This window comes from Lissotriton helveticus, chromosome 10 (assembly GCF_964261635.1).
Source record: "Lissotriton helveticus chromosome 10, aLisHel1.1, whole genome shotgun sequence".
Taxonomy (NCBI): Eukaryota; Metazoa; Chordata; class Amphibia; order Caudata; family Salamandridae; genus Lissotriton; species Lissotriton helveticus.
The window spans coordinates 380,827,032-380,849,664 of NC_136071.1; the positions used below are offsets into that span (position 1 = coordinate 380,827,032).

General features: G+C 47.8%; 1 protein-coding gene across 2 annotated transcripts in view; it reads right to left on the reverse strand.

Moving 5' to 3' along the window:
• The window catches only part of KCNH2 (potassium voltage-gated channel subfamily H member 2), a 1,950,790-nt gene that overhangs the window by 450,610 nt on the left and 1,477,547 nt on the right, over positions 1-22,633 (reverse strand). For both annotated transcript variants that reach the window (XM_078662767.1, XM_078662768.1), the window contains one exon: positions 10,332-10,757. In XM_078662767.1, coding sequence (XP_078518893.1) covers positions 10,332-10,757 — 426 coding nt within the window. The remainder of the gene's footprint in view (positions 1-10,331; positions 10,758-22,633) is intronic.

Consider the following 22,633-nt stretch of genomic DNA (forward strand, 5'->3'; position numbering starts at 1 on the left):
TTCGGGGAGTCTGCATTTCAGCCACCGCGGGAGTCCGCAGGACTCTCCTGCAGGACCTTACGCGGAACGAGGATCGCTTACGCGAAGAGGAGAGGCGTTAGCACGCGACCCCGGAAGCTCGCGAGGCGGTTTCGGCGGCGCGGGAGGAAGTGGCGGCGGCGGCAACGGAGAAGTTGCGCTGCTTCGATTATAAGGAGTTCCTGGTTCGGGCTCATGCTGAACGCGACAAAGTGGGCTCACTCTTGGCCTGGTTGGCCGCTCCGGGAGCCCGCGGCACCCCGATTGTAGCTCTAACTACTCCAGACGGGAATGGGGTTTACACTCAGTCGGGGATCAATGGCCAATTTTTCACGTATTACGCGCACCTCTATAGGAGCGCGATGCCGTGTGTACCAGAGGAGTTGGATGAGTTCCTCCGGGTGGCGCGGCTCCCCAGGCTTGACCCTGAGCACGTGGCTCGCTTGGGCGGGGACATCTCTGAGGGCGAGGTCCGGGTGGCCATTAAACAGATGGCGCGCCGCAAGACTCCTGGCACGGATGGGCTGCCGATCTAATTTTATGCAGCCTATGCAGATATATTGGTACCGCGATTGCTTGCGGTATACCGAGAGGCCTGGGACACTGGGACCCTCCCTGCGACTACCCGAGAAGCCTTGGTAATCCCCTTACTGAAGCGGGATGGCGACGCTACCTCGCGCTCGGCCTACCGACCACTGTCCATGCTTACGACGGACTATAAGATCTTGAGCAGGGTTCTGGCGACGCGGCTGCTGGCCCACATGCGCGCCTTGGTGCATTCAGACCAAGCAGGGTTTATCCCCCAAGGCACTACCGCCACCTGTGTGCGTCGACTGCTTCGGATCATGGGGGGCTGTGTTGATGGGCTGCCAGGTGCCGCTGTCCTGTCGACCGATATTGAGAAAGCGTTCGACAGCGTTGAGTGGCCGTATTTGCTTCGCGTGCTGGAGACCTTCGGCCTGGGCGAGCGGTTTGTGAAGTGGACCGCTTTGCTTTATGCCGCGGCCACGGCCCGAGTCAAAACCGGGGCTACTATCTCAGCCCCATATAGGGTAGGGCGAGGGACCAGGCAGGGATGCTCCCTGTCCCCCCTCCTATATGCGTTAGCTATAGAGCCCCTGGCGGCTCACGCCCGCCTGGGCCATGCATATGAGGGCCTTCAACTGAGAGGCGACACCCACTACATATCCCTTTATGCCGACGATTGCCTACTGTTTTTGGCTGACGCGGACGTCGCCCTGCGCGGGGCTAGACGCCTGCTGTTAGATTTTGGCCGCTTCTCGGTACTGAGGGTCAACTGGGGGAAGTCCTGCCTCTTCCCGTTGGCGCCAGGAACAGATGACTCCCAGCCGGAGGATGAGCTGAGGTGGGAATATCATTGTCTCCCTTATCTGGGCACGCACATATATCGGTCACCGTTGGACCTCCTGGAGGGTAACATTGAGAGAGCGATTCGAAGCCTGCGTGGCTGCATGGGGTTCTGGCGGACGCTACCGCTGTCGGTCGCAGGGCGAATGGCATTACTAAAAATGGTGGTGCTGCCCCGCCTACTGTACTTGTTTCGCACACTACCGGTCTGGATCCCGGCATCTGTGTTCGCCAGGCTACGCTCCTTGCTCACCGAGTTCATTTGGGGAACGGGCAGGAGGCGAGTGGCGCTGGCCACTTTGATGCGCCCCAGATCGAACGGGGGACTAGCTGCCCCTGATTTCGAATGGTACTATATAGCGGCCCAGTTATAGTGGCTTACCCAAGCGTGGCTTTAGAATTCAGAGGCCCTGAGGGGACTGCAGGCGGACTCCTTCCGAGACACATCATATCTTTTATAATTCTGGCCCAGAAATTGGACCTTTCCCTGCTCACGGGGGAAGAGCGGACGATTCGCAACTGCTGGCTGCGGTGCCATAGGCGATCCGGCGTCGCTCGCCCATATGCCCCCGAGATCCCGCTAGGGATGTGCACCGCCTTCCCGCATGGGGGGGATTGGTCGGCGCTGGCGACTTGGGAAGAACTAGGCCTGCAAATGGTCGGTGATTTGTATAAGGAGGGATCGCTGCTTTCGTTTCAGGAGCTGCGCGACGTTTACGGCCTCCCGAGGGGGAATTACCTGTTGCACGCCTCGCTGGTGGCTAGTATCCAGAATCACTGGAAGAAGGGCCTTTCTGAACCACCGACCTCTGAGAGCTGTCAGTATGTGGTTATGGCGGCTGGTACCTACAAGGTCGTCACCTGTCTCTATCGGAGGCTGTCGACGGAAACGCTGCAGCCCCTGGACGGGTTGAAAACCAAATGGGAAGGGGATATCGGGCGACCGATCCCTGAATCGACTTGGCCGCAGCTTTTGCGGCGAGCATGGAAGGACACTAGGAATGCCAGGTTCCAGATGGTCCAATTTTTCTCTCTCCACCGAGCCTACTTGACGCCGGTTAAGCTCTCGCAGTATTTTGAGGGCGCGTCCTCACTCTGCCCTAGATGTGGAATGGAAGGTGCGGATTTTGCCCATATGTTATGGTCTTGTGTGGAGCTCACTGATTATTGGGAGGCGGTGGTGGCCTGCCTGAATGCTGTCACAGATCGACAAATTGAAGCGGATATGGGCGTTTGTTTATTATTGTGGTTCCCTCACACCCCCCGCACTCGCATCACCTGCAAATTTTATGACTTGGGCCTGATATTGGCCAAACGGGAAATCACCATGCATTGGAAATCCAGCCGGGGCCCCAGCTACTCACGCTGGAGAACTACCTTGGAGCGTTGGGCGAAAGCAGAGAGCGCGTTGCGGCTGCAACAGGCCAGGCGACTAGATAATGACAGGGCGCTAGAGACGGCCAGGGCGTGGGAGGCCCTTGTGACCGAGCTGCAACTGCCTGAGGGTGACCAAAGCGAGGATGGTGAGGCAGCGACGCCGTAGGGTGTTTTAGCTGGGAGGTTCCCCATTCCCGGTACGGTACACAACTGACACGAGCACCGATGGAGGTTCTGGGAGTTTAGGTCCCCCGATGGAATGTATCGCCTGCCTCCTCCTATCGACTGCTTTGAGGGAGGGACAGAGTGTTGAATATGGGCTGATGAGAGAGAGGACACTGGCGCACTGACGACGAGGGGGTGGGATGAGGTGGGGGGGACTGGTTGTGGGATTGTTATCATAAAAGGCATATATTCAGAGAGGAACTGTTATTCCACACTTTCAGATATCACTATATGTATTGTTTATTACACTGCAATGCTCTACTCTGAAATACCAATAAAAATTGTTTCTACAAAAAAAAAATGACCATTAGCGATGCTTTGCACATTTTTTATTACAATCTATTGTATTATACAAATTATACAATATATTGAGACATAACTCACTATGAGTTTTATCTTAAGACAAAGTAGGGAAAAGGGGAAAATATTTCTTCGTCCTTTTTCTCTTAGTCTTTCTTTTGTTTCATTGATTATAAACCTATGACGTGTGCAGGGTGTGTACTATTAGTCCGCCCTTTGTATTTACTATTTATACCTCACCTGTGACATTGCACTCACATCATGTGATCAAGACTGTGGATACAGTCGAAACGCGTCATGGCGGCATGCTAAGCTTTAATCTGCACGAATAAAGACACCTTTGATTTGGCATCAGATTTGGGCTCCACTCTTCATCATTTATCCAGTTTCAACTTAGAATTGGTGGCGCCGTCGGCGTCTGGCGAGTTTCTGTTCATATATATATATATATATATATATATATATATATATATATATATATGAATGCCTCTGCCTAACCGATTGTGGGCCCGTTTTCAGGTGTGTCAGATACCTTGTGACAATAGAAAAGAAACGTTCGCTCTTGCAGCAACGTCGAACAGGCCACATCAACTTCTTCCAACAAGATCTTTATTTCAGTAAAAAAGTCAAACAGGCATTACGCGGTTCGAGTCCCATGACTCTTAATCCTATGCCACTTGCTGCTGTTGCGGTGGGTTCATTTAGTTTTTAAATACGGAGCTATTAGACATGGAAAAAGGACATTCATCCAGTTTTTAAAGGACCAGTCAATTTTCATTTCTTGATGTTAAACACAAATTTGCCACATATCTTGAGTGCAACGAGGATATGTACAGTTATTAATTCAGGTTAGTTTTCTTAACCCCCAAGTGGTTACATGTTCATATTTTCCTTCGTTGTATGATTTTCTCATCTCTTAACAATATTTCCGGGTCTGCAACTCCCACAATGCTTCACAACTGCCCTTATTTCTTTACTGGTTCCCCATGTCAATTTTGGTACAACTTCACACATTCTTACTGTGTTCAAGTGCAATCCTGCTTCAAAGGAAAAGTTCCATACCTCGAGCACAGTATGCAACAGGGAAGTCCTTTTTCCATGTCTAATAGCTCCGTATTTAAAAACTAAACGAACCCACCGCAACAGCAGCAAGTGGCATATGATTAAGAGTCATGGGACTTGAAACGCGTAATGCCTGTTTGGCTTTTTTACTGAAGTAGATACTTTGACACATGTAGAGAGGTTGTAATTTTGATTAGCCAGTGTGTAAAGTATTCAGGGAGATGTATTTGAGATTAAAATGTTTGTTTGTAAATTAACCATTGAATGGTTTTCATTCAAGCTTTGTATTGTGATCCATGATTATATGATATGAAGCAGCCAGAAATAAACTCCTTCGGCTATAGGTAGAAGGTCAGGTCCACTTCCTTAAAAGAGCTGATGCATTTTTTACCACAGTGTTTATAATATTGCCCCACAATAATGGATAAAGTACAGGAGGATGTTATGATTGTCTGATGGTACCTACCCTAGTCTTACTATTTTTTTTGTAGATTTTATATACCGTGCATTTGACTTGAAGGAATTGGAACACTTTACATGAGCATCAGTTATGTTACACAACACATTCATTTATAGGCTTCGCCTGCACAGTGCTTGTGCTGAGCTTGTGAAATCTCTTGTATTTAATATATGTTAAAAGGGGGCTATTATCAGTTCCCGTTGCTGAATGACTGCGTTCATTCACTTTTGTGTGGAGCTTTTTTATCTTGTGAACTTACCCTGACTGCGCTAGTTTACAATACTTCTACTAAAACTGTTCTCACTGTTTAAGCCCCATTAACTGTCAAGATAAGATCTCTTCCCACTGAAAAGGGAGTATGTTGGAATGCTTGCTTTGTATTACTTAGATGTGTAAAGCAGATGCTTTAGCCTTGGAAAATGTGCGGCATTTCTTATTCATGCCTGAGTATCTTTCTTTGCAGTTCTTAGGTATTAGCATATTGCTTTTTTAAACCTAATCTATGGGGTCATTATGATCACATTCTAAATGTTGTAACAAACATTGCATGTTAAAAATAAAGTTAATATACAAGAGCTATGCTATATTTATCTACTAAACAGGCAGCCACAAGTGCATTTACCTTGCAAACAACCGGGTCATGAATTGAATGGTGCAGCAGATGCAGTGGCACCAGACCCAAACATTGTCAGAACTCCTCCAAACACATAATATTGCTATACTTGACTACTATACAGGCAGCCACAATTGCAGTTATCTTTCAGTTAAAAGGGGCTTGATTTAAATGGTGAAGCAGATGCAGTGGCACTGGGACCAAAATCTCTATGGACACCACCAAACGCAGAATAATGCTAAATTTTACTAATGAATTCACAAGTGCTGTTATCTAGGGGGCACCAGGGCCATGATTTCAATGGTGCTGCAAGTGCAGTGGCACTGGGCCAAACGTTGTCAGAACTCCTCTAAACACTGTTGTGTTTCAGTTTAGATGTCCGTATCTAGGTTTCCCCGATACATATCCTTATAAAGGCACAAGATCACAGCCCTTATTTAGGCATTAGCCATGCTCTCCAAATATGGCATGGTCACCTACATCTGTTCACCCCAACGTCACAACGAGTTCTTAGAAACCAGACCCTTAAGCCATGGGACTTTCCCTAGCCTAGGACTATTAGTTTCTCCAAGAACTCCTCTGTTATGCATGAACCACTATTCCTTAAGGGTTCATTCATGACGTCTTCCTCTGCCTGACTTTACGTCAATGCTAACATTCCTAAGCACCTTCCAGGTATAATTATACCTTCCCTTGTCATGGCAAAGCACGGCTGCAAGACGCGATACTGCTCGCCATGGCAAGTTCAGAAGAGACCGTATCTTGCCCTGACGCACTGACCAGACGCTGTTATTCCTGCTCGCAGAGAATACAGCGTCCAGTGTTCTGATTCCCTTCGCGGGGTGTTAGAGTTTGAGACCCGGAAAGAGATTCCCACCTCTATCATTCTAAGGGATGGAGCTGACTAGAACCTAGAGGGACTCTTAGCATACCAAACTATACCTTACCATACTATGGAATACAGCACCTACTTCTTACCTTGTACTACACTTAGGTTAGGTACACTGGGGTAGAACTAGTTAGAAGCATCAGAAGAGTATCTACATTTTAGCCTGTGTTATTTATGTATATGTATATGAATATGTGTCATAGCCAAAAGACAATGCTATTGCAGTATTATTTCTTTCTTCTGCTTACGCTGTACGTAATATATCTTGCATACTGTCTTACGATTGTAACGGCTCATATCTCTTACACGAGAAACAAGACTGTTCAATAAATCCTTTTATTGGAACGCCTGTCTATCTCTTTCAGTGTAACTCTGAAGAAACTAAGCATGCACGATTGACTGAGTGAAACTTATCTATTGTTTCCATGATTCTGAGACATGTTCCGATTCTAAAAGGAAACAAAGTTGTCATGTTTATGCGGTTGCCAGAAACTACTCCCTTCTTGTTTTTCAAGGAGTTTCTAGTGGCCTCTGAGTTAGCTGGCACACAAAGTAATTAAGTTTAATGTACTCAATAGGGGCATACTGACCTCAGTCCTACACCAAAACTATAGTGTATATTATTCCAATGCGCAGAGCCTATTAGGGAAATAGGAACTACACTACAACACCAAATACAGCTATATTTAAATTCTTAATAAGCAGTCACAAGTGAAATTACATATTGCCTTTTTGTACATAAACAAGTCATAACACTTTAACCGACTTTCTGTAACGTATATTGTACAACTACCCAGCAAGGTACAACTTACAACAAAAACAGCTTATTATTAACCACAGAGGTGAAACCTAATGCATTTATCATTGCTTGTTACTTGGTAGGCGTGGGGTGATTAAGTGATTTGACCAGAATCACAGGATGTTGAGCAGACGCTGAGACTCAAACCTAGTTCCCTAGCTACAAGGTTGTCAAGTCAGGCTGTTGCGCCACATCCTCTCCCCAATCGCCACTACCTAAACTTGTGAGGTTGCAGACTCTTCACTAAGGGACGTGAGCTCTCAGAACAGACATGTACAATCTTCTTTCCTGATGTTTAAGAATAACCTCCAAACCACATTTTTGCAGAACCACCTCTGCAGTTTAGACAGCCTAGAGTTGAACAGTGACTAAAGGCATGACTACCTGCTCATAAATAACACTCTTACCATAGCAGAGGGTTCTGCGAGATGGGCTAACATGCACAGCAAAGAAAAGAGAAAAAGAAGTTATGAAAATAGTGGAGCGAAACAAAAGGGGATGATGGACGGAGCGCTTGAACAAATCAAACACTCACTCCCAGTCAACTGATCTGGGTTTAATCCATCACCATTCTTTAGTTCACTCAGCCACCCCAGTTCAGACATGGCTATATGCAAATCAGTCTGACCCTGTGCCTCGTGGGAACAGTCCATCCCGAACTGCCAAGCCATGTCTTCCCTGGACCGGAAACAAGCATCCTGGGACCGGTTTCGGATTCATAATCCTCATCAGCCAGGCTATCTTGAATCCAGTGGCCAAGTGAACAAGGGACTCACGTCTGAGCATACCCTGCCACACTTAGGGCGAACAAAGCGAAACAAAAGGGGATGATGGACGGAGCGCTTGAACAAATCAAACACTCACCCCCAGTCAACTGATCTGGGTTTAATCCATCACCATTCTTTAGTTCACTCAGCCACCCCAGTTCAGACATGGCTATATGCAAATCAGTCTGACCCTGTGCCTCGCGGGAACAGTCCATCCCGAACTGCCAAGCCATGTCTTCCCTGGACCGGAAACAAGCATCCTGGGACCGGTTTCGGATTCATAATCCTCATCAGCCAGGCTATCTTGAATCCAGTGGCCAAGTGAACAAGGGACTCACGTCTGAGCATACCCTGCCACACTTAGGGCGAACAAAGCGAAACAAAAGGGGATGATGGACGGAGTGCTTGAACAAATCAAACACTCACCCCCAGTCAACTGATCTGGGTTTAATCCATCACCATTCTTTAGTTCACTCAGCCACCCCAGTTCAGACATGGCTATATGCAAATCAGTCTGACCCTGTGCCTCGTGGGAACAGTCCATCCCGAACTGCCAAGCCATGTCTTCCCTGGACCGGAAACAAGCATCCTGGGACCGGTTTCGGATTCATAATCCTCATCAGCCAGGCTATCTTGAATCCAGTGGCCAAGTGAACAAGGGACTCACGTCTGAGCATACCCTGCCACACTTAGGGCGAACAAAGCAAAACAAAAGGGGATGATGGACGGCCCAGATCCTTGTACTGGGGTGAATGTATGACATTGTTCTACATTCTGTCCATCAACTGTGTTTTTTGCAATTTTCACCCCGAGTGGGCTGGGTATGCTCAGGCTCTCCACACCACTGGAGTCAAGCTATCCAGGCTGATGAAGGCTGATAGCCAGAAACCGGTCCTTGGATGCTTGATTCCGGTCTGGGAAAGACATGGCTTGGTAGTTCGGACTGGACTGTTCCCATGAGGCACAGGGTCAGAGCTGATTTGCATATAGCCAGTGTCTAACCCAGGGTGGTGTGGAGTGCAAAAAAACGATGGATTTAGTCCCAGATCCTTGCACTGGGGTGAATGTATGACATTGTTCTACATTCTGTCCATCAACTGTGTTTTTTGCAATGAAAATAGTGGAAGCACAGAGGGAGGGCCATAAGAAAAAAAGTGAGAATTAGATAGTAGCGTAAGAAAATAAATGCTGTATAAGAAGAAGGAAGGGAATGTGAAAGGAAATAAGGAAGAAAAGGTGAAAGGTATGATGAAAGGCTAAATTAATGAGTGGAAGGAAGGGTGAAAGAATAGATGGGATGGTTAAAGGAATAATGGAAGATTGAAAGGACGGACAGGTGAAAGGGCGAACAATGGAAGGATGAAGAATGGGAAGCTGAGGAAGACTGAATGGATGGATGGATGGAGGGGTGGGTGGATGAGAGAATGGGTGGGTGGGTGGATTGATGGATGTGTTGGTGGGTGGATGGATGGGTGGGTGGGTGAATGGATGGAGGGGTGGGTGGATGGATGGATGGATGGACCTGTTACAGGATTGATGAATAGTTGAGTAGAAATACGATGAAGTGGTGGAAGAAACTTTCCCAAGGAGGACCGGATTTGGTAGCATTCATGCACTGTGTGATTAGAGGTAGGGTTCAAGTGGCCGTTATTTCAATTGTCTGGTTGCTTCCTTGTGTATTGCACTCTAGGAATGCCCTAACTGGAGCTAAATATCCTACATCAACATCCCTGCTTACGTATTCAGCAACACTGTCATTTGGGCATAAAGGATCTGCCTAAGATTGCAAACTTAGCTATCCGACTAAACTGATTTTTTAACTTATGACTCTCAAATCCAAACTCTCTGCAATTCCCACCATATCTGGTTTCACCCAGATATGATGCCTGTTTATACACCGCTCATACATATCAACAACCGTGTGCAGAAGTAGAATTGAGAACTAGTGCCTAACATACGATCAAGCTTTACATTAACAGTGATTTTGATCCAGTTTTCTATTCTGGTGTAGAGCTTGCTATGCATATAAGCACGGATACAAAAGAAACTCAGGTTTGAGCTGTTGCACATGCACGCATGCACACCAAAGCACTGGTGAAAGATATCAATTAATTTGATCTAAGTAAATGGATTATATGTGTATGCCATATTACTACCTGCATTGTACTTCAAACCCAGCTCCTAGCAGGTTTTCAACAGACTAGTATCCAAGGAATATAAAACAAAGCATTTGTTGTCAGATGAATCAGAAAATAGAGTGAGACCTGGAATAGGGCAGCTTAAGTAACATTAAAGACCCCATCAATTAAAGTGTTGTAACCAGGCAAGTGTCAGCAAAACCCAGCTTTGTAAAATATGTCTATCCAAGGAGATCATGCAGCGTGACAGACATGAAGCAGTTAACACAAACAGACCAAACACAGATTATGCATTAAGAGCAAAACAGCACCTACCTCTTCTGATCCAGAACCAAAAATGAGAAGATCAAAAGGGATGGCAGCCACCATGTCGATGAGAAACCAGCCCTTGAAGTAGTGGATAGCGATCTTGCCAGGGTGGCTCACCACCTCCTCGTTGGTGTTGACGTAGGTGGTGCGGAAATTTATGAGGATATCTATGATGAACATGATATCCACCATGAGGTCCACCACATTGAGAGGGTTACAGGTATATCCACACTTCAAGTCCTCTATCTCCTCCACATGGTTCAGCAAGAACGCTGCTGAGTAAGGCGTGAAGATGGCAGTGTAGATGACCAGCAGAAGGATCAACCAGTCCCAAACGGCTTTGAAGGGGCTGTAGTGGAGTATGGTCCATTTGTGGATACGAGGGGCTTGCAGCTTGTACTCGGGTAGGACGTCTGCTCCCAGTGATAACACCTGCAAGACAAAATAAATGGACACATAAGAACAGTCACTGCATTGCACTTCTGAATGGACCAGTCAGCAAGCTTACGAGTCAATTGTATGGAGTTGTTCTTTTTAGGTTAGGCTGAATTAAGACCATTACTCTTTAGCTTGAGTCAGTAATGCATGAACCTTGCTTAAGTGTGCCGACAATAGCATCTATGAACAAATGTACCCAAATACAATCTTTTCATACCCTAGCTTCCCAAAATAGATGTCATGATTTCGACTTTTGTTCAAATGACTAAGGCATTTAGACATAGACAGTGCAAGTATTGATCCAAACTGTCGCAGATTGTCGTTCTGGTAGTATAACTGTACAATGTGCTGATTGCCTCAACAGAAACATTTATGGTTGTTGATGATGGAAAAAAGAGTTTGAAGCAAGTAGAGACCAAGGTACAAGCAGTTACCTACAGAAGGAAATGGTGAGAACACAGCAGCTGTCTAACTCCAGGGTTTGGTATAGTAAGGTATGGTAATAATCTATGACCTCACATACTACATCTCTCATGACACGTCGTATGACGTAACAAATAATATCACTGATGACATCTGAAATGGCATAATTGATTACAACATTTTGCATGGGAGGGCTTGAGTTCTACTTACCTCAGCTATAACAGGTAAATTTCAGTGTTTTTTAATAGTTTAAAATGTTTTACTTTAACTGACATTTTCACCTAACTATAATGTTTATTTAATCTAATGTTTTTCCATTGAATATATCTAACTCTGGGTCGTTCCCAAGTTTAGGTGGAGAACAGCTCCTCTATACAATTCCAGCAAAACTCTGAATCTGCTCATCTCAAATGTCTGGTGTTGTTTGGGGCTTTATACAGGAGCTGCTCTCCACCTAAACTTGGGAACTACCCAGAGCTCTCTGCTTCTTTTTTTTGTGCATAATTTACGTGACACTCTAAGCATGAAAAGGTATTGTTTTGACTTACACTGGGTGCTCTCTTGTGTATGGACACAGTTAAACCTCTCTGAAGAGCTTTAATGATAGAGAACATGTGTCAGGGGTTGTTTTTTATTCATTCCAAGTTGGTTTGGATGGTATTTCTCGAATCCAAAGCTGTACTACTGTGTCTGGAGTGGTAAAAGGCTTTTGTTATTGCATGGATGGCACTGTGCAATTTTATGCTTAAAGAGTTTGCTGTAGAAATGGCACAAGACTTTGTCCCTTTCTAGCTCTGCATGAATAGCCATGTTCTAATCCTATGCTTGAAACCTTTGCTAGAAAAACAGACATTTGAGGGGAGGAGATTTGGAGTGTTGCCAATGTTGTAGGGTGCTCTATACATGAGCTGCTCTCTGCCTAAACTCGGGAACTACCCAGAGGTCTATGCTTTTTTGCATAATTTATGCAGCACTATAAGCCTGAAAGGGTGTTGTTTTGATATACATGTATTCCAAACAAAACCACGCGCCAATTCAGTGTCGTGCAAACAAGTCCACCAGACGTGCTTCCAAGGCAAGAATAATAGAATGACTATCACATGCAAATATTGATTGCAGACTCATTTGATCTTTTTAAACTAGCTACAAACAGTGAGGAAGGACCATGATGCATTACATATGATGTTTAAAGTGACAGTGAAACAGTTATTCAAAGTTCTTATCAAGGGTATTACATGAAGACAGTGAATGTTCACATAATTTCCTGTGCAGGTCAATCCTTTAGAAAATCACAATTTCGCATTCTTGATTACCAACACTGTATTCATTTTACACGCTTCTTACAATCGTCAGTACAACGTCGTCCATAATGCTTTGCTTTTACTTGCTAGTTAGTTCCCAATCCTTCAATGTTTTTTGTTTGTTTAACCCATCGCCTTTTATTAACCGTTCCAATATGTCTCTTTCACGCCTTTAAAGGATAAAGTTCCATGTATGGCTAAGTCATTTGGTCTCAGTATAATAATGTAAGCGTGCGTGATGATTGCTTTTAAATAATACATTGCATTTTAGAGAAGGGGGTCACAAAAAAACAGCCAAAATATGTCTTAGTGGATGCCCCAAAATCCTTAAATTGACAGAGAGAGAGAGAGAGAGAGGGTGAGTCTGGGGCTGAGGTAGGATGAACGACGCAAAATAGGTTTTGGCTTTCAAAGTAAAGGTAATATAGTGAAAACATATTTTTCCGGGGGGAGGGAGGGGGGGGACACTTTGAAGGTGGGGGCCTGAGCAATTGCCCAATTCTTAAAAGGTCTCTGGGCTCCAACATGCCCTCCCGCCTCGTTCTTATCCATTAGTGGCTCGCACGGTGTGCCCACGACGCCTGGTATCGGCTCTAAGGCGCCAACACACCCTGCCACCATCAGCACTTTCGGCTCTGAGAAAACATCGCTCCTGCACCAGGTGCCAGCTCAGCAGCTGCTTCTAGGGAAAAAAACCATTTGTTTCCCTTTTGTTTTAGTTTTAATTGGGAATTAGGTGAATAATTTATCAAGGGCGCCTTCTCTGCCAGGGCCTCTCGTCTGCGTGAGCCCGAGGCGGGAAACGCATCCATCGTAGGCGCCTGTTCCGTCACCCGCGCGTGCAGCTGCTGACGCCTGACTATGAGCGCAAACTGACTTGCAGGGACACAGAAATAGGAAACAAAGAGGAAAATACCCCCTGTCTAATTTTGATTTATTAGCGAAAGACGGTCGAAAACACCTGAAAAAAGAGAATGAGCAAAAACTGTACCTTTCGTCTTTTGCCGAGATGTCTTAGAGTAATGTATAATAGAAGTTTGCTTACTTGGCGTTTTTGTGCCCCAAAAATCGAAGTTTATCTTCCGTTGCGCAAAATCACAGATTGATCTGATTTTCACTCATTAATCTCCTTTGGGGGCGTGAACCAGGAAGTGTCTTCTGCACCATGGACATGACTAGCACAGTGCACTTGCCGCTGTTTATTTAATGTTTCTTTTCTATTGCAGTAGTGCAAATAACCATTGGCAAAGTCAATCGTTTTGGCATTGCATAGTGTAAAGGCTTTTACGAAGCTTTAATAACGCAGCAGGAGGGGAATCTTCTCCAAAGATAACAATTCGTTTCTTGGGTTTTAAAAATACACTTACAGTAAACGAGTAGCAAATGTAATTTACATTATTTTGTTTAAAACAATGAAGCAAACTTGTCAAAATAACGTATAAAGATAATTCAATGTTTTGTCATCAGTTGTCATTAAATAGGTAAGTGCTTGAAAAAGTGCATTTATCTATTTTCGCAATATTGAAAAGAGGCGCAACAAAAACTCACTAAAAGTGTATGCGCTCTGTTGTTTCAATACACAAGTCACATAAACTTTTCTATGAACCCTTGAACAGGCAAGAGTGAAATCGAAAAGCAAGACTGCTTGAATTAAAACAACATACACTTACCGTGGTACAAATACTACTGGTCTAAGCCGAGCTCTGCAAGGCCCATGCAAAGATGAAATCATCGCTATGTCTGCTTGTACAATAGTTCTTGTTTACAAAGCCACTAGAATGATCTTATTTTAAGGAACTGTTTGTATTTTAATCTATTGCCATTCGCAACTTTTGCAGTGCCCAATATTAGCTTCTCCAGCCAAGCATTTACTTCAGCTAAAAAGAGAGGCTCCTTGGGCTGTAACCAGATATAACTATTCCCATCAGCGTTTCTTATGTGGAATAATGACTGGGACACATACTGGAAAGCCGTCACTGGCTCTCCTTGAAAATAGGTTTCTTTCAATTGTATGCCATCAATTTAATCTAAATCGCTATAAAACTGAGGACACCATAATGGGGCACCATAAGTAATCCGAGGTGCTATCTTTGCACGACACAGGTACCCGATATACGAAACTGTCACACACTGCAGCACTGCACCCAAAGTTGCTGCGCTGTGTAGCGTGCGAGGGAGGGAGCAGGAAAGCGTCATGTCCGCTAAGATATGGGACTATCCTGCTCTCTCCCGCGCTCTAACGCACAATCAGGCTGCCAAGCTCCACACACACATACATTTGCGCCTTAGTGTGAAGGTGTCTGCATGAGTCTAGCATAGGTTTTGTACTGGAAGGTTACCCTTCAGCAGCTGGCTTGCAGCGCAGTAACCCTTTAGTTTACTCATGGGGCGCTGCAGCCCCACCTGAATACAACTTCAAAAATGTCATTATATGCAAACTGAACGTGCCTCAGAGCCTACTGTTGGAGAGGGATTGTTCAAGTGCTACCATTCAAGGTCCAGATCTGTCACCTCCCTCACGGCTCTCAAGCAACACTTTGGCTGAAGTAATGAGGTGTCTGTTTGTGCAGAGGGACACCAGTAGCGTAAAGGTCCTTAAGGGTTCTGTTTTTCTCCCATTGTCTTTCCTCTCTGAGGCTGGAGGGTTTGCTTTGGCAAGGTCGTTGAATACCAGTGTGCTGAAGGTTTTAGTTTGCACTTGAATGTTTTAGTTGGAGTGTGGATAAGCACATGGTCTTTCGGTAATGTGCTTCATTAAGTCTTTTAGAAGGGTGTTGCTATCAGACTTGCAGTTGGCAGGGTGAGAGATGGGTTTGGGTTTTAGGTTGTCAATTGCAAAGTCTGAGGGTTTATGGTTCTCTTTTGGGCTGACCTCAGTGTTTTGAAGGAAATTGAGATGGTTTGGTGGTCAAACCATATCTGGGTTATGGAAGGTTTCTACTGAATGTTAGATGATGTTGACAAGATAAGACAGAGGATGTGAGCTTTGGAACACGCTGATTGGGTGATGTGCAGTACCATGCTGCTCTGTGTTAAGTGTGTCAATATTGTTCAGAAGGCGGGGCGTGGCTAACACCATGGCGAGTTAAGACGTGCAGTGCCGGAGCTCCCGGCGAGCTGCTCCAAATCCGACATTCCAACTACCCAGAAAGTTACCAAACTAGCCGTGGAGGAGCCGGAATACGGGTGGACCCAGCGGAGGCAGACGCCGAGCGGTGTTGTGGCGTGAAACCCCCGATCCGCTCACCTTTTTTAAACGGACCGGCGTGTCCGGTCGGAGACAATATGGCGGCCGAGACACCAGAACATCGCCGGCAAAGCTGAGAACCTGGCCTCCAGATCCGAAGGTGGGCTCCCGAGGCGCTAGGTGGAGAGTGCTGCCCTTGCAGCGGCAGGCGGTAGGACCGGGACACCCCTCGAGTTGCAGCGTCGCGAGCCCCGGTCTCGGTCGATCCTTACCCAAGATGGCGGAAGAGGCGCCGGCGATGTGAGGAGGGGAGCTGCGGTAGCATCGAATCATTGTCCTGGGGACACATGCGGTGAGCGGAGGAGAGGCAGAGGGTGACGGTGGTGATGGCCGCTCCGGGTGGGGAGCCAGCGAGGGTACCCCGGGAGTTACACAGTGGGCCTGAAACTGAAGCTGTACCTTCACAAAGATGGCGGCCGGAGCCGCGAGTTGAGGGAGGGGACGCTCCGGTCCCGTCCTCGAATCCTGCGGAGACCACGACGCCCTGTGACCGGGGGTCTGGCCACAATCGGACAGGCCTTCCCCCCTAGGGTCACGGAAAACGGCAGAAGGCACCGGAAGAGAGAGCCACACACCGGTCGCCGATTACCTGGCTACGGTCCCCGTCTGCACCCTAGTACGTAACGGACCCAGACCCGGCGGACCCCGCCCGCTCCTCCGGTTCCCCAGGACATCGGGGGGTCGTTACGAGTGGTGCCGAGACCAGAACCGTGAGTCACAGCCTGGAGAGGAATAAGTTAAAGGAAGGTGGATGAGGGGTTATACCGGGCACTACCCACCAATGATCAGCACATGACGGGGGAAGGGTAGGAGCCGGCAGTGACTCGTGAGGAAAAGATTGGGAGGCTCCTCGACCCCTGACACACCGGGTGAGGCACAGAGACATCGAAAGGCACGTCAAGCGGCGGCTGGTCCCCAAGTGGCAGGGTGACCCATTGTTGTCCCCACGTGCTTGCACCATCTTCCTAGTACATCATGGGGAAGAAAGACCCCCCACAAAAATCGCCGAAACAAGGGCCCATGGACAATTTTGCCGCCCCGAGGCAGGTGGTGGAATCCCTCCCGGCCGCATCAGGTGTGCGCTCGGACACCGATCTTCTGATGGGGGCTATCCAGGCTTCCCGAGCCGATATCCAGGAATCCCGATCGGCCCTGGAGGTCAAGATAGGCGAAGTGGGCTCCGAAGTGACGTTGCTGAGGCAGGACTTCCGAAACCTATCCGACAGGGTGACATCTGCGGAGGCACGTATGGGCGAGGCCGAAGATTTGATTACTACCCTGAGAAAGGACATGGCGGAGCTCCAGGCATCACATCGTCATCTCCTATGGAAGGTTGATGACGCGGAAAATAGGGCGAGACGCAACAACCTACGCTTTGTCGGATTTAGGGAGGGGATTGAAAAGACGGATATGGTGTCCTTCCTTCGCCCCTGGCTATTGGAAACCTTCCCGGCGATACAGTTTTCGCCATGCTTCATTATCGAGAGAGCACACAGGGCCCTCCTGGCTAAGCCGCCGGAGGGAGCAAGGCCGAGACCGGTCATTGCGCGCTTCCTTAATTTCGCAGACAGGGACTTGATCCTGCGGGAAGCGAGGAAAATGGGAGAGATCCGCCTAGAGAATGCGCACATCATGGTTTTTCCGGACTACAGTCAGGAGTTGCAAAAGCAACGCCGCTCATTTGACGCCGTGTAGGCGAAACTTAGAGACCTGAAGATCTCCTACATGCTACTCTTCCCAGCAAAACTTAAGGTGCTGTACAAGGAACAATCGCTCTTCTTTGCCCATCCAGAGGATGCCTGGCAGTGGTTAGAGGAACGCCCGATACTCAACAGCAGGGAGGTCGCCGGACGAGACAGGATGGATAGATCTGTGCGAAATGAACCACAGTGGGAACTGCCGAGGACCCGGAGGATGAACTCTAGGAGAGCGAAGAGGCAGAATCCGGCGACACCGTATCGGAGTCGCGGTTCGGAAGGAACACGGAAAGGGCGATCGGCCTCCCCGAGATCAGGGACAGAGACGGGCCCGAGATTTGCATGTTTGCAGACTAATGCTCGCTCAGAAGGAGACGAGGACGAAGACCTTGAGAGCCCCACCTCTGGCAGGGAAGAGAGGGAGGAAGAGGGTCAATCTGTCCACCCGCTAGTGGATGCGATCAGAGTGTTGGAGCAAAATGGGTCGGAGCAGCACAGCGCGCCCGAATCAGAGACTCAGGACTCAAGATCATGAACAGTGACGGCTTGGGATGTTGAATATGCAGCTCGATGATGGGAAACACGCAAGTTGACACGCCCCCCTTTTGTTATCTACTTTCGTTGTTTGTATAAGTTGTTGTTGTGGGTCACTCTCCTGGCCCGGTAGTGGACAGGGGGTTCTAGGAGAGATTTAAGGGGGGGATATGTGGGTGGGCGACAGGCCTTCTCCTACGGACAGTTCTGTCTTACGATGGGATGGGACTGGATGGGGAGGGAGGTGGGGCGGGGGGGAGGGTATTTTCACATTTGTTCGGGCTGGGGACTGGGAGGGGGGGGGTTGGGGGCAGGGGTAACAGTCGAGAAGCAGCAGCTGCACACCTGGCAGCCTTACACCGTATTTCCACGACGGAATTCAACCTCAAGGATCTATCACATAAACGAATGGCTAGTACGCTACCGACACCGCGAATGGACAGTAGGGGAGTTAGTATCCTAACATGGAACGTTAATGGACTGGGCTCCAAAGTCAAAAGAGGGCTAGTCAACTCCTACCTTAAAAGAATAGATCCAGATATTACCCTACTCCAGGAAACACACCTTAAGGGCACACACTGCACCTTCATAGCTAGGGGTAGATTCAGAGTATTAGCACATGCGGGATACACGTCCGACTCCAGGGGGGTGGCGGTCATTATCAAAAAGTCCTCCCCATTCACCATTTCACGCACCTGGATAGACCCCTTGGGGACATACGTGGGAGTTCAGGGGACTTGGAAAAGAGGTACATACACAATAATCTCGGTATATGCACCACCTAAGCTACAGGCACGTACACTTAAGGCTCTTGCCACCATTCTCCTGGACACAGCCGACACTATACAGGTAGTGGGGGGCGATTTTAATGATGTGATGGATATTGGACAAGATCGTTCAGGGATGGTGGATAGAGGGGGGTCACGAACCGCCCTGGCTAACCAGATTGACACTTTGGGTCTCATAGACGTCTGGAGGTGGCTACATCCTACGCAGTGTACCTACTCCTATTAGTCAGGGGAATATAAGGTATTCTCGAGATTAGATTACATATTCATGTCCAGGCAGTATGTGAAGGTGGATGACATAGCGGAATACAAGGCCAGAGGGATATCAGACCACTCACCTTTATGGGTGCAGATAGGCCATACCCGGGGCGTTACGGGAGCCTCCTGGCACCTTGCTGCCTGGGACCTTCAAAACGCGGCTATTCGCCGCGGTTTGAGGGCGGACATCAAGGTCTATGTGGCAGACAACGAAGGGACAGTGGACTCGAAGATCACCCTTTGGAAGGCCATGAAGCCTGTTCTACGGGACAGACTGCAGAGTAGAAAGGGAGAGGAACGCCGTAGGCTCCTGGCCGAGGTCACAGTTGTGGAACAGAATATCTTAGCATGGGAAAAGGATTACCAGCGACAAAAAGACACTGAGATTCTTAGGAGATTACTAGACGCCCAAAGGCATTATAGAGAACTGCTCACTAATGAGGCAAAGACCCAATCCCTGGCCACCCTTCACCGTCTGTACGACGTGGGCGATAAGTCAGGCAAGCTCTAAGCGTGGCTTAGCCGTAAGGAGCAGGCAGCTAGATGGATTGAGGCCGTTCGGAACTCGGAAGGAAGCTTGTCACCTCTGATGTGGCAATTGCTGACACCTTCGCCTCCCATTATGAACTTTTCTATGCAGCTAGAGATCTGGGAATATGCGAGGAGGCTGGAATATATATAGCGGCGCAGGCGGAACTGCCTACATTGTCTCCTGAGGAGCTTTTGGCCTTGGAAGCTGACATCACAGCTGCCGAAATATCGGAAGATATAGCCAAGCTAAGACCGGGGAAAACTCCGGGCCCGAATGGTTTTCCTGCCGAAATTTTTAAATGTACGGCGGACCTTTTGGGTCGGCATCTTAAGGGGCTCTTTACCGAGGCCTATCAAACTGGAGGGCTTCCACCAGACCTCTCCATGGCCACAATTGTCCCGATATACCAATATGGCAAACCCAAGGAGGACTGTGAATCCTACCGTCCCATCTCCCTCCTCAACACGGAGGTGAAGATACTGGCGACTATATTAGCGCGACGCCTGAGGTCAGTGATCTCGAACCTTGTGCATCTAGACCAATCAGGCTTCTTACCAGACAGGGCAACCAAATTGAACCTTCGGCGTACCCACAACTGGCTCCAGGAAGTGAAGGGCAGGGACGAGCCACATTGGTTCCTCTCCCTTGACGCCGAAAAGGCCTTTGACGCAGTACATTGGCCATTCCTTACTGCGGTGCTCCATAGATTTGGGTTTGGTCCTAATTTTCAGAAATGGATCCAGCTCCTCTACACCGCTCCGAGTGCCAGGGTTCGGGTTAACGGAGGGCTGTCCTGTGCATTCCCGGTCCGGCGGGGGACGCGCCAAGGTTGCCCCCTGTCCCCCCTCCTCTTCACACTAACTATCGAGGTCCTGGCAGCCAGGATACGTCAGAATGAGGGTCTCTTGGGTTTTAAAAAGACAGACACGGATCTCGTACAAGAGAAGATATCACTCTATGCAGATGATGTCCTTCTGTATATCTCGAATCCCGAGACTACAATACCGGAACTCTTCCGGGAGCTAGGACACTACGGTAGATGAGCGGGACACACTATTAACTGGCGCATATCGATGCTCTACGACCCGAGAGGTAGGGACGAGTGGATAGGGCTGCCGGATCAACTATTGATGACTACTGAAGGTTTTCAGTACCTAGGGATATACGTTACATTGGATAAAACTTTATCGTTCAGAAAGAACTTGGAACGGATAATCTTGAGCTCGGCGGCGGACATGGACCGCTGGAGGCAGCTCCCACTCACACTCCTAGGCCGAGCAGCAATGTATAAGATGATCATACTACCAACATTTCTTTATGCACTACAAAATGAATACTATCCACTTCCAGCCTCGGTACTTACCAAGATACATTCTAATCTGCGCACCTTTCTGTGGCTGGGTAAACAACCTAGAGTGGCGCTGACTACACTCCAAAGACACCAGTATAGTGGAGGAATTTCACTCCCGAATCTGGAAGCTTACTATTGGGCGGAACACATGACACCAATAAATGACTGGCTGCGCGCCCCAGCAGATCACCCGACCTATGTTTTGGAGAGGCTGAAGTTGTCAACCAGAAACCTACTATATTATGTTTACGGAGGCTCTAGACGAGCGCCGCTGCTACCTGCCACTATCCTTACGCTCAACGCCTGGACCAGGGCTTCGAAACGCATGGGCTGGGACAAGAAGCCGACTCGGCAGACGCCTCTATAGCATTGCCAGTGGCTGACAGAACTACACAAGCTGCATGGTTTCCGGGGGTGGGATGACATCGGCATTTCCACAATAGGTGATGTGATCGCCAAAGTAGAGTTGAAATCTTTCAATACCCTCAAGACAGAATTCGGGCTACATAATTCCCAACTCTTCAAATATACCCAACTCCGACATGCGTGGGGGGCACAGAAAATCCCGCTCACTGATATCCCTGAATATGCGCCTTTAGAGGGACGGCTCCTTCAGGAGCGGATCCCGGGGAAAGCAGTCTCCCTAACCTACAAGACCCTGACCAACAATATGCTAGGTGACCTAATGAAACTACGACATACATGGGAAGGGGAGCTGGGAGTCATGGAAGATCTAGATTGGAAAATTGTGTTAATGCATCCCCGGGAAGTGGCAATAAAATCCAGACTACGCCTCATACAATTTAACGTGCTCCATAGAACCTATTATGACAGACTGAGGCTTCATAGAATGGGGAAGGTGGAGGACGCACACTGCCTAAGGGGATGCCAACTGGAGAAGGATTTCTTCCACACTATATGGTCATGCGGCAGGATTCAGACGTATTGGAAACATATCTTTACAGAACTAGGGGAGGTCTTGGGGCTTCCACTTCAGTGTAAACCTAAGCTGGCATTGTTGGGAATGACCAATGAGGTGGATTTGCCGCGCCCGCTTCTTATTTTCTTAGTGCTGGCGCTGGTGGTGGCCAAAAGGGATATTGCTGAATACTGGGGGTCGCCGGATCCTCCGGGCCTGGAGGAGTGGAGAAGGGGGCTGGACCTGTATATGGCAGCCGAAAGAGTGACGTATAAAGCAAGGGGGTGCCCGAATAAATTTAGAAAGGTGTGGTCCAAGTGGCGGCACTACCATGGGCTGGACGTGGGGTTGTGAAAGAGAGGGTCCCCTCGGAATTGAGTGACATTAAGACAGACTTGGTTTTGGATATGCATTGGGTGGGGAGGGAAAGAGGAGTGATTCTGCTGCTGATTATCGACTGCTTTGCTGAGTTCTTCTGGCATTGGTTTGTTGGGGGGGGAGGGGCGACAAACAATAAAAAATATAAAAAGCAGAATACCCTACAGGAAACATGTATACATTCAATCGCAACAATATTGTTCGCCGCCCAGCCTTCGGGATGTGGGCTAAATGGCCGTGTAAGACCTTTTGGTTTTCTTCAGTACTGAAAGAATGACTAGCGGGATTATCGACTGAATGCTGAAATTCTTTTTATGTTTCTGCAATAAAAATATATTTAGAGAATGCAAAAAAAAATAAAAAATATATATTGTTCAGAAGGCGGTCATGATTTTTTCCGATGCTTGAATTTTCTGGGAGGTTCTAGGTCATTTGGAAGGGT